Source organism: Saprolegnia diclina, assembly GCF_000281045.1.
Source record: "Saprolegnia diclina VS20 unplaced genomic scaffold supercont1.15, whole genome shotgun sequence".
Taxonomy (NCBI): domain Eukaryota; phylum Oomycota; class Saprolegniomycetes; order Saprolegniales; family Saprolegniaceae; genus Saprolegnia; species Saprolegnia diclina.
Window position 1 is genome coordinate 633,333 of NW_008246082.1, and position 13,779 is coordinate 647,111.

Genomic DNA, 13,779 nt, shown 5'->3' on the forward strand with positions numbered 1-13,779 from the left:
AATGCCGCGTCGGCCACCACCAACGATCCTGCGGCCCCAGTATTGGTCGCCGACCAGCCGAAGCGTTCGAAGCGCAAGCGGACGGCGTACAACGTGCTCCAGAGCAAGATGTGGAAGGAAAGAGGTACTACTCGGCGCAATTTTGATGTACAATGAAATCTGAATGTAGTGCCCGGACCCAGTCGCTCTGTTTTCGACAACATTAACGCAAACGTGTGCACGATGTGGAATCACTTGAAGGCCACGGACGCTGAAGCAATTGCCGCCTTGGAAAAAGAGGCGCGCGCGGTGAACAAGGCTCAAGTCACGGCGCCCGAGACGATGCCGCTACGCGCACGCCTTCAGCTCTCCGCGTCGATTATTGCCGACATCAACAGCCAATGTGATCGTCTGCGTACGTTGCCTCACGTCGCCTCACATTGACATATACTATTACGTAGAAATGCTCGGCTACCACTCGGTCGAGTACAGCATCGCAATGCTAAATGCCATGTCTACATTTGACTGGGTCACATCCCGCAATTTAACAACGTGGTAACTTGTCGTACGTGGCTTGGTTGGCGATGCCGGAAAAAAGCCATTAGCGAGCAGCACTTGTGCCAACGAGCATGCAGAGCAGAAAACAACCCGCGCGGCCTCTGTAGCCATTGTGCCGTGGAGAGTAACAACGCTTGTCGTGCCTACTTTTGTAGTACTAGCCAACAACATTGTATGAAGAGAAAATTACCGGTACCCTCGACGTTGCATCCACACACAATTTGTGGAGCTTGCCTTACGAGGACGCGACCGTTGTCGTCGACCATCTTGTGGCAAACCGTGTGGATCTGGGCGTGATCCAAGCACAATGCAGACTTCAAACCGCTGTCTCGACAGTCATAGCAGCGGTAGGTAGCATACGCGGGGCACGCATCAGCACAACACCGTGTGCGCGAGAGCCGGGGAGACAAGTGCAGGGCTAAAGCTGACACGAGCACGCGACGCATGTCCTTCCAAGCTTCAGCTGTGCGCTTTCGCTCGTTTGCCTTCCATTGTCGGACTTCTTGCTTTCGGGCGCGATTAATAAGCTCGTCCAGCGTAGTGGGCCGCGTGGCGACGTCGTCTTCGTCCTCACTTAGGTCGTCTTCGTCCAACTCAATTGAAGAGTCGTTGTCGTCGTCGTTATCCGAGCATCGAGCGAACATAGATGGACGAGTAATTGATTTGCGGCTGATACAGCATAGAACTAATGTGATGAAGTAGAGGGCATCGGCATGATGGCATTCATCGCAAGAAGATACGACACGTCGTCGTCTTCGTCGTCATCGTCGTCGTCAGCTCGCTTCCGTCGCTTCCGTTGCTTCGTGCCTCCTTTGATAGCGCTCATGCTCAAGTCAACAACAAAGCTAAATTGCTGTTTCGTTCATCGTTTCCCAGCTATTGCCTATAAACCCGGTATTGTACTGCTTAGTGCTTGCATATTAAATTTCTAATGCATAATTCGTCAGAACGGTCTCGGCCTCGCGATTGTACTTGGTTCCGTGCACTTGAGAGGAATGCGGGACCGCACCGGCAACGACGGCCCGAACGCTCCATTTTTTTCGCGCCAATTCTACAGTCCGTTCCTATTGGCCGAAACGGTTTTGTACGCGGCCAATAGATTGTCGTTTCAGCACCATTGGTCCCGCAGCCAATGTTGTCGCTACCAATGGTTGAAATTTAAAACATCACAGCATTTAGAATACAGATTTCAACATATTTTATACGAATAAGAAACAATGCCACGGGAGCCAATCGATTGACACTAGCTGTCATCGCTACGCTTGCCACCATTCTACAAGATGCACCGGAGGAACGAGACGACGTTTGCATTGCCTTGGTCTCCATGATCGCACTGCGGAGACTGGTCCCCACGCCGCTTCCGTCGTTCCCACCGTAGCCGTTGTCCCCACGCGGCTTCCGTCGTCCCCACGCGGCTTCCGTAGTCTTCTTGCCGGTGCCGTCGTCTTCTCACCGGTGCCGTCGTCTTCTCGCGGCTTCCATCGTCTTCTCGCCGGTGCCGTCGTTCCCGAGCCGGTGCCGTCGTCTCCTCACCGCTGCCGTCGTTCTTGCCGGTGCCGTCGTTCCAGCAGCCCGCACCGTCGTCTTCTTGCCGGTGCAGTAGTCTTTTTGCCAGTGCAGTCGTCCCCTCACCGGGGACGCCGTTTCCTAAGCCGGTGCCGTCGTCTTCTTGCCCTTACCAACGTCGTCTTGTCGGTGCCGTCGTCTACTGTCGGTGCCGTCGTTCCCAAGCCGGTGCCGTCGTCTTTTCGCCGGTGCCGTCATTCCTGATGCTCCCAAGCCAGTGCCACCGATCCCACCCGCACCGCCGATCCCAAGCCAGTGCCGTCCCCGAAGCTGGTGCCACCGCTTCCGAGGCGGTGCCGCCATTCTCAGTGCATGGTAGTGACCTGATGCACGTGCTGTCGAATCGAATATATGGTGTCATAGATTTGTTATTTATAACCTTCTTGTCTTATCTTGAGTGGGCTACACGACTGCAACCTGAGCTTTACTGTTGCCTTTGTTTTTGCCGATTTAGACATACCATCTCGCAAGGTTGACGACGATGCTGTTTCTGAACGTCCTTGTTGCAGCATGCACACCCACATCTTTGCTCAAGTGACCAATGATGCAGACTCCTCAAGCAAGTTCTAGTCTCGGGTGTACACGCTGCAGCAAGAGGGTGTGTGACCAGCGATCTATGCTCTCGCCCCTAAAAAGCATGCCGAAAGGTGCTGGAAGAGAGGTTTGGACCCCCTGAATTTCTGGCTCTGCTTTTAAAAGTGCAAATAATGGGGCAGAAAGAGAGGATTGAACCCCCTGCCTTTTGCTTACACCCTCTCGGTAAAACTATTAAAATATGTGTACGACATGAGTATCGAAGCGGTGGCCTTCCGCTTAATTTCCTGCCGCTGTACGACTAGAGTGTAGAATTGGATATGCGTTTGTCATAGTTTATAATTATCTAAAGATGTAAATGTGTATTGGCTCTATAATAATAAAGAATGGTCGTATTGAATGGAAGTGCATAGTTGCCTTGATCCTCCTTGCAACATTTATATGAGAATAATGCGTAGGCTCATGTGATATTGTATAGATTGTCTGAGCTCTGGTATTAGTACCGGTAAGATGGACGTGGAGCATGTACTCCACTCCTAATTCCGATGCTCTTGTGCCTCCTCAACAAGGTCATCATCCATCGGGGACCGGGAAATTACCGGGCAAAAAGCCGCTCTATGACGCTTGTATGTTTTGTTCTAATGTTACCGCAACTAGCAATAAACTGGCCTTTTGGCTTGAACCCCATTTGGGTTCAGTATGCTGAGCAATAATCTGACTGGATATTGCACCATCGGTACCAATCGACATATCCAGGACTTATTTTATCGATTGAATGGACGGATATCGCTGACAACTGTTTGATCGCTGCTTGCGCTTTGCCCATGATCCATCGCCCCATGGGCCTTGCTGCGTGAGGGATTCGGCGCCCTCATGAGTCCCGGGCCCCTGGAACACGTTGTGCTGTGCCAGGATCGGAGTACTTGGTGTTTTAAAATCAACCTGCTTTTTGTATGCTTGGAACCGGTTCTTTTTTATAACTTGAAAGAAGACCGCGATCAAGCCATCATGCGCTTGCATCTTGGCGAGCTCCTCGATGAGATCGGCGAGGGAGGGATGGGGACAGCGGCCCTCTTCCGCGAGCACAGCAAGGACCTCAACGAGCTCAAGGTGACCCCGCGCTCGTACGTGTATATCCCCGTGGGCAGCGTCCTCACGCTGCCGCTGCTGCCATGGACCTTCCGCGGGTTCTCGATCGCGGTGTGGGTCCAGCTGCCGCCGCCGCCACCCGTCGAGGTCGGCCCGAAGCGCATCCGCCTCTTCAAGTTTTACAGCACGAGCAAGAATATGGGCGTCGAGTGCACGCTCACGCCGCTCAACGACGACTGCACGCGCGTCTCGCTCAGCGTTGCGTCGGCCACGAACGAGAAGGGCTGGCGCCACGTGAGCTCGCAGTTCGTCTGGGACGCGCAGCAGTGGCACCTCGTCGTCGTGACGCATAAGCAGCACTACCTCAAGCGCAGCCACGTCGAGTGCTATATCAACACGACGCGCGTCATGAGCGAAGACCTCTCGTACCCGACGCCAACGGGCCCCATGTCCCAGTGCCTCATTGGCGGCGTCGACTCTGGCGGTGCCACGGCGCCGTTCCAGCTCTCGGGCATGACCATGTACGAGGACGAGCTCCGACCCGACATGATGGCGGCCCTCCACCGCCATGGCCCGTCCCATACCTGCTTGCGGCGCCTCTTCTTGGGCGTGAACCCCTTCCAGAACACGTTTCTGGACACCAAGCCGCTCGCCAAGGTATCGACGCACGAGAAGACGCTCACGAGTGAGATGAGCATGCACCTCAAGATCGTATTTTCGTTCAGCGCGCACGACGTCATCGCCGACGACGAAGTGAGCGACCGGACGAGCCTCGGCCCCGTGCTCTGCACGCAGTGGAGCTGCGAAGGCGACCGCGACAAGAAAGGTCGTTGGACGCGCTTCAAGGCCGAGGGCGACATCGCGTTGTCCCAGCAAACCCACGTCGTCTTGAGCCCTGGTGTCTTTACGCTCTCGCATCCCGACCGGGCCGACGTCTGGTTCCGCACTGGTGGGATTCCCTCGGTGCTCTTGCTCTTGCACGCACTCTTGTCTCGACCGCACGCTGATTTGCCCATCACGCTCGGGTATGGCCTCAGTTTGCTCCAAGGGCTTCTGCGCAACTCGATTGCCCATCAAGAAGAGATGCTGCATCAGTATGGCTTTCACTTGCTCAGTCATGTGTTGCGGTCGCATGGCGGCGACAACGAAGAGCTCTTGAGCGCCAGCAACGCGACGGCGTGCGTCGAGCTCGTCGTTGCCAACTACTTGGATCTGCACTCGGGCGACCCGGACCCGATCCCGCTCTTCGTCGTCGGTGTCCAAGCGCTCTTGCTGGACTTTGACTTGTGGAGCACGGCCACGTTCAAAACACAGTCGATCTTGCTGCAGCAGCTCGTCGGCCTTCTCAAGAGTGTCCCGTGCCTGCGCCGGATCGTCTCGACGCAGCTCATCGTCGACATTCTTCGGCGGCACTACCTCAAGGCCGCGCTTGCCAAGCGCAAGACCAAGGACCCGACGTGGGTCGACGAGTGCGTGCGGTCGCTCGTCACGTTCTTTGAAGCGACGCTCGCGCCCGACGAGATGACGCCCGACGCGTCACTTCGCATCTTTGTCCTCGGCGACGCCGTCTTGCAGTCGCCGTCGGGCTCGATCGCCGCCGACGCAGCGCTCGAGAGCATATTTTTGCCCATGGCGCTGGTCCGCAACGTGCGCACAGCGACGCGCTTCCTCCTCGTCTGCCCGGATGCGCTCTTGAGCCGCGCGATTTTAACGAGCCTCTCGAGCCGTGCGGTGTGCGACCCGCCCATGTACATTGCGCTCCTCGGTGCAAACGCGTTGGACTGCATTCTGTATCTCTTGCAGCCCAAGCACGCTCTCGCTACGCGCTTGAGCGCTCTCCGGCTCTTTGTGCTGCTGTACGAGTGGCTCGAGTCGAGTGACGGGCGCGGCGTCGTCTCGTCGCTCGAGCGGCATCTGCAACTCGACTTGGTCGACGACAGCACCGCCTCGCTCTTCCAGGAGCTATTGTTTGACGCGTCCTTCTTCATGGGTCTCCGCCACACGGTCGCCATGAACGACCCGTCACTGATCGGCCGCGACGTTACCGCCTTTGCCGAGGTACCCACAAAAGGCATGACGGCCGCGTCGACGCGCCTCGCGCTCGCATACGACGACCGCCTCGTCGCGCTGCGAGCCATGGCGCTCCGCTCGATCCAAGAAGTCTCCCACGCGACGCCCAACATGCCCAGTGTCTTTGCGGACGGTCTCATGACGCTCATGACGCTGCCGCTCCGCGGGACGCTCCCGTTCATTGCGTGTCTCTTCAAGCACGTGCCGAGCATTTCGACAACATGCCGTGAGCGTATCCTTATGGAGATTAGCGTCTTTGTCAAGACCGACATGGCGACGCAGAAGCAGCTGCTCAGTCTTCCGTGGGTCGAGTGGTTTACGGACCTACTTGCGTCGTGCTGTATGGGGACGGAGCCCCAAGAGACGGGCGAAGACCTTGTGTTTGACACGATCGTCACGCTTTTGTGCGCTGCCATGTACACGCCGCGGGGCTGGACCGCGATGGCGCATTTTCTCTCGCTCGTGCGCACGCCGCCGCCGGCCGACGGCAACGACCGCGGCGCCAACCCGTTTCGCGCCGCCAATGTCTTTGTGTGGTCGCGCCGGCTCCTAGGACTCGTCCTTGTGCGGCTTGTCCGGAGCAAGACGATTCTCTCGCGCGCGCTGGCCGAGAACGTCCACCACCTCGTCATTTTAGCCTACTACTTGCTGCTCGGCGTCGTCGACGACGAAACACACATGACGCTCCTCCTCTCGAGTGTGCTGGACGTCGTCGACATGCTTCTCGAAAGCACAAATAAGAAGCACCGCGCGGGTTTGGTGCCGGCGCTTCGACTCTGTCGCGCGGTGTTGCCGTTGCGTGCCTGCGCGCCCGTCCTTCCGCGACTCGTCCAGAGCCTCGAGGCCGCCCTCCAGCAAGAAGTCGGGCAGCGTATTCCGATCGATGAAAACGTCCCGACGCACGAGATGCTGGTCCGTGTGCTGTGCAGCCTCGCGCTCGGCTTGGCCGGACAGCCCTCGACGGACGACCAAGCGCTTCTCGGCGACCTCACGCTCAAGATCGCTACGAGCGGCGAGTTTGCGATTGCGCTCTCCAAAGGTCGCGTCTCGATCGAAATGCTGAGCGCGCTGCCGGCTCCAACCGCGGCGCGCCTCGTTTTGGACACCCTCGTGCCTCATGGACGAGAGGACGCACTGCACCCGAGCGAGATGGCCGACTTGACGTTGACACGGCAAACGCTGTTTCCTGGCCTCGTCGCCGGCGAAGAGACGCCGCTGGACGCCGACGCCGAGAAGCGCAAGGTCGTACTCGCGGCGTCCCAAGTCGAAGAGGCGCGCATGATGGAGCTGCTCAAAGAAATCTCCAAGAAGGAGCAGGAGCGCATGCTCACCGAAGACGCCCGAGTCCAGCTGCGCGCGCAGTGGACGGACGACTGCTGGAAGCAGGTCGACGCCAAGCTGCGGTCCGAGCTGAGCCGTGTGCGCGGCGCCGAGTACGAGCTCTCGCGCCACGAGACACCACAGCGCCGCCGGGTGCGACTGGATGTGTACCTCAAGCCGACATTGCTTTTGCTCTTGCAAGCCAAGGCGCAGGCACCCATTTCTCGCGACGATCTATTGCAAAAGGTCGGACGCGTCATTGCGCAGCAGCCAAAACCTGCCATCGAGGACGACGTGGTCGACGAAGAGGCGATGCAGAACACCATTCGGAGCCGTCGCGGCACCATTGGACGGGGCACTGACTCGGACGATGACGAAGACGACGACGACGACGAGGACGAAAGCACCGTCGTCGACGACGAGGAGGAGGAAGAAGCGGCCACTGGCGGCTTGGCACCGGACGACGCCACCCGCGTCCCTCTCGAAGCCATCAAACTGCCGACCATCGAAGCGGCCAAGAGCTTGCATCCGTCCGGTGGCATTGGTTTGGTGCCAGACGATCGCATTTACCTCCAGCCGCTGTGCCGTAAAGTCGTCCCCGAGGGCTTTGTGCTTGGGACCTTTTACGTCTGTGACAACGCGGCGGTGTTTACGCCGCAGGTGCCGCACGTGCGGCCGGGGGTCGACGCGGAGTGGGCCGTCGGTCTGCACCGAAGCCACCGCTGGAAGCTCAAGGACGTGGTTGCCGTCTACTTGCGTCGGTACCGTCTGCGCGAATCTGCGCTCGAGCTCTTCTTGCGCGACGGCTCGACGCACTTTATCGACTTTCACATGGACGGTGCAAACGCGGCACTGACGACAAGCATCCGCAACGACACGATCCGGACGCTCCTCGCCCTCGTGCCCAACGCCGCGATCAAGCAGTGGCCGGGCTTTCCTGTCGCGCGTATGCTGGGCCGCCTCACGCGCGAGTGGCAAGCGCGCAGCCTCAGCAACTACGAGTACCTCATGGTACTTCGTCGGCGGTTTGTAAACATCGAGCTTGATGTATGTATCCTAGGCGCTCAACACCCTCGCAGGCCGAACGTTCAACGACTTGACGCAATACCCCGTCTTTCCATGGGTCCTCTCCAACTACACAGCCGAGCACTTGGACTTGAGCGACCCGACGAATTTCCGCGACCTCTCAAAACCCATGGGCGCCCTCAACGCGGAGCGGCTGCATGAGTACTGGGAGCGCTACCACAGCTTTGACGACCCGGTACGTCGTGTTGCTCTCCGTCCGTTCGAGTTCAGACTATGTTGTGCAGGTCATCCCCAAGTTTCTCTACGGGTCGCACTACTCGACGGCGGCCGGCGTCGTGCTCTACTTCCTCGTGCGCCTCCAGCCGTTTGCGTCGCTCCACCAAGTGATGCAAGGCGGCGTGTTTGATCTTCCGGACCGGCTTTTCAACTCGGTCTCGGACGTCTGGGACATGTGCAACTCGAGCATGTCGGAAGTGAAGGAGCTCACGCCCGAGTGGTTCAGCACGTCGGCGTTTCTCAAAAATCTAAATGGCTTTGACCTCGGCGCGCGCCAGGACGGCAAGCCGATCGGCGACGTCGAGCTGCCGCCGTGGGCGAACGACGACCCCGAGACCTTCGTGCGCCTGCACCGCGCGGCGCTCGAGAGCGAGTTTGTTTCGGCGCATTTGCACGAGTGGATCGACCTCATCTTTGGCTTCAAGCAGCGCGGCGACGACGCGCTCGCGGCCAACAATGTATTCTACTACCTCACGTACTATGGGCTCGTGGACCTCGACGCGATCGAGGACCCGATGCTGCGCACGGCGATGGAGCAGCAGATTGCACATTTTGGGCAGTGCCCGCGCCAGCTCTTCTCCAAGGGCCATCCGCCCCGCGGGCCCGCGACAAGTACCTCCGCCACAGTCCCTCGTCCGCTCGCCGTGGCGTATCAGTCGCCTGTCAAGTCGCAGTCGCCAGTCCTATCGCGGTCGCTGGGCGGCGACACTGCGATCCGCGCCATCAAGATCTTGTCGGACCGCGTCCTCGCCGTCAACGATCTCGGTGTCATTGAGCTCCACCACTGGAAGCTTCATGCCAAAGCGCCGGCCTCGGCGGTCCGCAAGTCGGACGAGCTGCAAAAGGACGGCGACGCCAGTAGTGGTGAGTGGAGGCTTTCGACAGACCGGGATCTCTCGCCGTTCGATGTCGTGCCGCGCCTCCCGATCTTTGCATCGGGCGCGCGGCTGCCGGTCGCCATCTCGGAGCACGGACGTGTGTTTGTGACGGGCGGCGCGTCGACGGGATCGATCCACCTCCGCCTTGTGGACCTTGCCAACGGCCACATACTGGCCAAGGCCAGCGTCGACGGCCACGCCGACGTCGTCACGTGTCTTGACATGGACACACTCGGCCAAGACGAGTTTCTTCTCTCGGGCGCCAAGTACGCACGCACAATGCGCTTTCCGTCGTACTGAGGATGTCGCATTAGGGACTCCTCGGTGCTTTTGTGGCAGTTCTCCAACATGAACAGTCCGTTCCGACTGCCACGCATCTCGTCGAGTCCGCTCATGGTACATTCGGCTTGCATTTTCGATTGGTGTTGATTGCATCGTGTGATACCAGGTGTACCGAGGACACGACGCGCCGCTCAGCGCGTGCCACCTCAACGCGCGCCTCGGTATCGTCGCGTCGGCGTCAGCGTCCACGTGTCTTGTGCACAACGTGCACACGGGCCACGTCCTCTTTCGCGCGACCGCCGTCGACGACGCGACGTTCGAGCAGGTTGCATCGTCGCACCGCGGTTTTGTCGTAACCCGCAGCACCGTACGTGGTTTCTGAATACTATCAAGGTATCAACATGCACGGATTAGCGGCGGCATGGCACAGGCAGTGTGCTAGCGATATACACGATCGCAGGGACGTGTGTACGCGTCCACGACCTCGAGCCCTGCAGTAGCATCATCGTCTCACCGGACGGCGGCCTTGTGCTCGCCCACCTCGAGTTTGCCGTGCGCGTCTACCGTCTCGACGAGTACGTACTTGCCGTCCCTCGTGCGATAAGAACTGAGGATACATGATCGACTAGCCTAGCGATCCTGCACGAGTACAAGACATCGACCGAGTTGCCGGCTGCCATCACGTGTGGAGCCATCGGCCCGTCCGAAGCCATCATGCTCGCGGTTACCGGCCACGCGGACGGAAGCCTCGTGTGGCACCGACTGCCGGACGCCGACGGCCGCGTCTCGGTGCTCGGGTCAGTCGGGCGCTTCCTCAACATCAACTCGCGCCTCAAGGTCGTCAAGGGCACGGTGCAGCAGGCGCAGACGCTCGCCATGACGACCATGGACAATGCGCGCGCCGTGACCAACACGGCCAAGGACATTGCGGGCGAGGCCAAGACGCTCATGCAGAGCATCTTTGGGCTTCTCAAGTCGGGCTAATGCAATTCCTTTTGTTTTGAGATGCAAGAAATGCACACGGTCGCCACTTCGAGGCCGGCCGGCCCATTTGGCCGACATGCCAAGGGAGTTCCGCGAGGTGGGGCGCTGAATTTGGCTCGTCCCGCAGCGCTGTCCCCGACCTGTCCTTGATCTTTCTCTTCCAATATGACATTGTGTGCACTGGTATGATGGCCTCTCAGTCGCTGGGTCGCAAGTGGCTGGGTCGTCAAAGGCCCACTTCAACAAGGGCGCGGACCACGAGGCGTGCGTTTAGACTGCAACCCATATATCGTTTTAAACTATATAGGCATTGTTTCTGATACTAAAATAACGCCCTTTTAAACACCTTGAGCTCAGTATGCAGGACACGATATTGCGATCTTTCACTTGCAGATTTGCCACGTATGACCAGACTGGACGTGTCGTCCAGCCCAGTGCTTGCAGGCGCACCGCCGGTGCGTGCTGCGACGTCTGAGCCCGATGTCAACCTCGGCGAGCATTGGCGCTCAAGAATCAAGGCGCTCAACATTTTCAAGAGCACGTTTGGCCATTTGCACGTGCCGCCGGACTTCGTCATTGGCATCACCGAGCCATGCCGTATGTGGACGGTGGCCATGGCTCGGTGATGCCAATGACGAAGTCCGGCGGCACGTGCAAATGGCCAAACGTGCTCTTGAAAAAGTTGAGCGCCTTGATTCTTGAGCGCCAATGCTCGCCGAGGTTGACATCGGGCTCAGACGTCGCAGCACGCACCGGCGGTGCGCCAGCAAGCACTGGGCTGGACGACACACTCTTGCCGCTGGCAGTGGCCCAGCTCGAAGACCTCGGTTTCGAATGGGCGCCCGTGTCGTTCGAGTCGATCGCTGCGGGGATGCAGCTCTTTGCGACCACGTTTCCCGTCCACCCGCCGCGTACATTTGTCGTGCCGGCGCAGCCACCGTGGCCTCAAGACCTCTGGGGCGAAGACTTGCTCGGATCGAATGCCAAGCGCGTTGCTTGGCTCGACACGACGACGACCGAGTACAACCAGTCGCTGGCGTTGTGCCGGGTGCCGTCGGCCACGCCGTCGGTGCCAACGGGAAGACCCGTGTACCCGCAGGACGTCGTTCTGGCTACGATCGCACGCTACACGACAATGTACGGACGGACGCCCGTGCCGCTGCGTCCCCCAGTTCAGCAACGAGTGGCCCATGGAGGCCTCTTTGATGCCTCTCGGCTTCTTTGTTTGGGCGATGCGCGACCAGTGGGCTCATCTCAACCCGAGCGCGTCGATGATGCTCGAAGCGCTCGGTTTTGCACCCAACAACACTGGCGGCGTCCATGTTGGTGGCGACAACGACGTCGGCGACGCGGCGCGTGTCCAGGATCAAGCCCACGGCAACATGGCTATGCATGCTGAGCCTGCACCGGCCGCTGGGCAAGCGCTCCCGAACGGCACCCACGGTGACCTGCCGCTGCCAGGTTTTGCCAACGGCGATCCCGTTCCCCACGCTCGTCTGGACGACATGCAGGACGACTCTGACGACGACGCCCTCATTCGTCATCGCCGTCGCCCTCGGTCGCCGTCGCCGGAGGTCGTTCGCCGAATGCGCCGACGCGTCGAATGATTTCAACTCCACGATGTGCTGCCGCGCGAGCAAATTGCCGACAAGCCTGAAGAGCGCGCGGGGTTCGGCATCTGGGGTATCGTCAACGACCTTCGCAACTGGATTTTCCAGTAGTCTCCGAAAGAGTCGACTGAATGAGGCTCCATGTCTTGTGGCGAGCTTAATTTGGTCCTTCGTTGTTGTTTGCTTCTAGCCCGACGCTGTCGTCTTCCCCCGGAGACGCCAGCGACTGCGGTGGCTCGATTTGTCATACAACCAGTAGCGACCGATCTCGCGTACCGCTTCGTTGGCTTCGGCAAGATCGAGGACAACAGAAAAGCTCTCGCATGTCACCGCCAGCTAATAAGGGTCGTCTCAAATACAGCAGTACTCCATACATTCACGCAACTTGTTAGACTACGCCGGACGGCTTGCGCGACCGACGTGTCGCACGGGGCAGTGCCGGCGAGTAGCCCGAGACCAGGTCGAGCTTCGAGTGGTCGGGCACGTGGTACTCGAAGCCGCGGGCGACGAGGACAAAGCCAAGCAAATTGAGGAGCACGAGGCCCGCGAGGATGTAAAAGACGAGCTCGAGCGCCCCGTCGTTGAGGTTGGTTGTGACCCAAAACGAGAAAATGCTGTTGACGCCACCAGCCACGACCGACCCGAGCGTCGTCGTGAGGAGGTTGAGCGCTTGGCACACGCTGCGCATGGACTCGGGCACCTCCGAGTAAAAGAGGTCGTACGCTACACCAAACACACATCAAATCGCTGGCGCAAGACGCACACGTACAAGGAATGCTCACGAGGATCTCGGCGACACCGACAAGAAGGTACTGCGGCGTCTGCCACCACACGCTGATCGCAGACATGGGCAGTCGCTCGGACGCGTCGGCGCAGTTGGAGCTGAGTCCCTCGAGCAACGGCGATTCCTTCCGGGCGACTTCGATGGCGCCGGCAACCACCATGCAGAGCGCAGCAACCACCAAGCCGGCACCCATCTTGCGCAGAATGGTAAGCCGGACGCCACAGCGCTCGATCGCCGGGTACAAGCACTGGTTGAAGACGGGTACAAAGACGAGGATGACGATCGAGTCGAACATCGACAGCATCGCCGACGACACTTGGGTCTCGCCGACGCGGAGGTCCATTTGGCAGCCTTGCAAGATGAAGTTCATTGTCTGCTGGCTGTACACGGCCCAAAACACGATGAGAAACCCAAAGTAGGGCGAGAGACGGAGCACTTGGCCGACCTCGCGCGTCTCGGCGAGGCTGCAGTCGCCGCCGTTCTCAATCGCCGCCGCGCGCACCCAGTCCGTGTTGCGCCCCGTCGCGATGAGCACGAGCGTGCCATAGACAACGAGCGCGGCGCCAGCGAGCGCAAGGGCGAGGTGCCATTGTGGCTCATCGACAAAGTACGAGGCGGTCGTGAGGATGATGGCGGGCACAAAGGCAAAGCCGCCCGAGAGCACGAGCCGACCTTTTCCGGAGCGTGACCCGGCAAAGACGAGGATCTGCACAAAGCGGCTCAGCGCGCTGCCCTGCGGCGGCTTGCGCACGTAGCGCTTCCGGCCCGAGACAAAGATGACGAGCGCCAAGCCAAAGGCGATCGTGGGAATGAGGAACGACGC

The 13,779-nt window shown here is 59.4% G+C and overlaps 4 protein-coding genes across 4 annotated transcripts in view; 3 read left to right on the forward strand and 1 right to left on the reverse strand.

Moving 5' to 3' along the window:
- SDRG_05779 (hypothetical protein) lies at positions 1–727 on the forward strand. Its single transcript, XM_008611514.1, has 3 exons — positions 1–124; positions 170–394; positions 441–727. Exons 1-3 carry the CDS (start codon positions 109–111, stop codon positions 536–538), a joined length of 339 nt encoding a protein of 112 aa, XP_008609736.1. The 5' UTR covers positions 1–108; the 3' UTR covers positions 539–727.
- Positions 728–3,629: 2,902 nt separating this feature from the next.
- SDRG_05780 (hypothetical protein) lies at positions 3,630–10,584 on the forward strand. The gene is made up of 7 exons (XM_008611515.1): positions 3,630–8,127; positions 8,177–8,377; positions 8,427–9,562; positions 9,611–9,692; positions 9,745–9,945; positions 9,993–10,153; positions 10,208–10,584. The coding sequence occupies exons 1-7, from the start codon at positions 3,646–3,648 to the stop codon at positions 10,560–10,562; spliced, it is 6,618 nt and encodes a 2,205-aa protein (XP_008609737.1). The 5' UTR covers positions 3,630–3,645; the 3' UTR covers positions 10,563–10,584.
- A 382-nt stretch (positions 10,585–10,966) lies between these two features.
- Positions 10,967–12,385, forward strand: SDRG_05781 (hypothetical protein; the record flags this gene model as incomplete). Its single annotated transcript, XM_008611516.1, has 3 exons — positions 10,967–11,159; positions 11,300–11,699; positions 11,740–12,385. The coding sequence occupies 3 exons, from the start codon at positions 10,967–10,969 to the stop codon at positions 12,167–12,169; spliced, it is 1,023 nt and encodes a 340-aa protein (XP_008609738.1). The 3' UTR covers positions 12,170–12,385.
- Positions 12,386–12,560: 175 nt separating this feature from the next.
- The window catches only part of SDRG_05782 (hypothetical protein), a gene marked incomplete at both ends in the record, with an annotated part of 2,645 nt that continues 1,426 nt past the window's right edge, over positions 12,561–13,779 (reverse strand). The window contains 2 exons of the mRNA XM_008611517.1: positions 12,561–12,895; positions 12,942–13,628. Coding sequence (XP_008609739.1) covers positions 12,561–12,895; positions 12,942–13,628 — 1,022 coding nt within the window. The remainder of the gene's footprint in view (positions 12,896–12,941; positions 13,629–13,779) is intronic.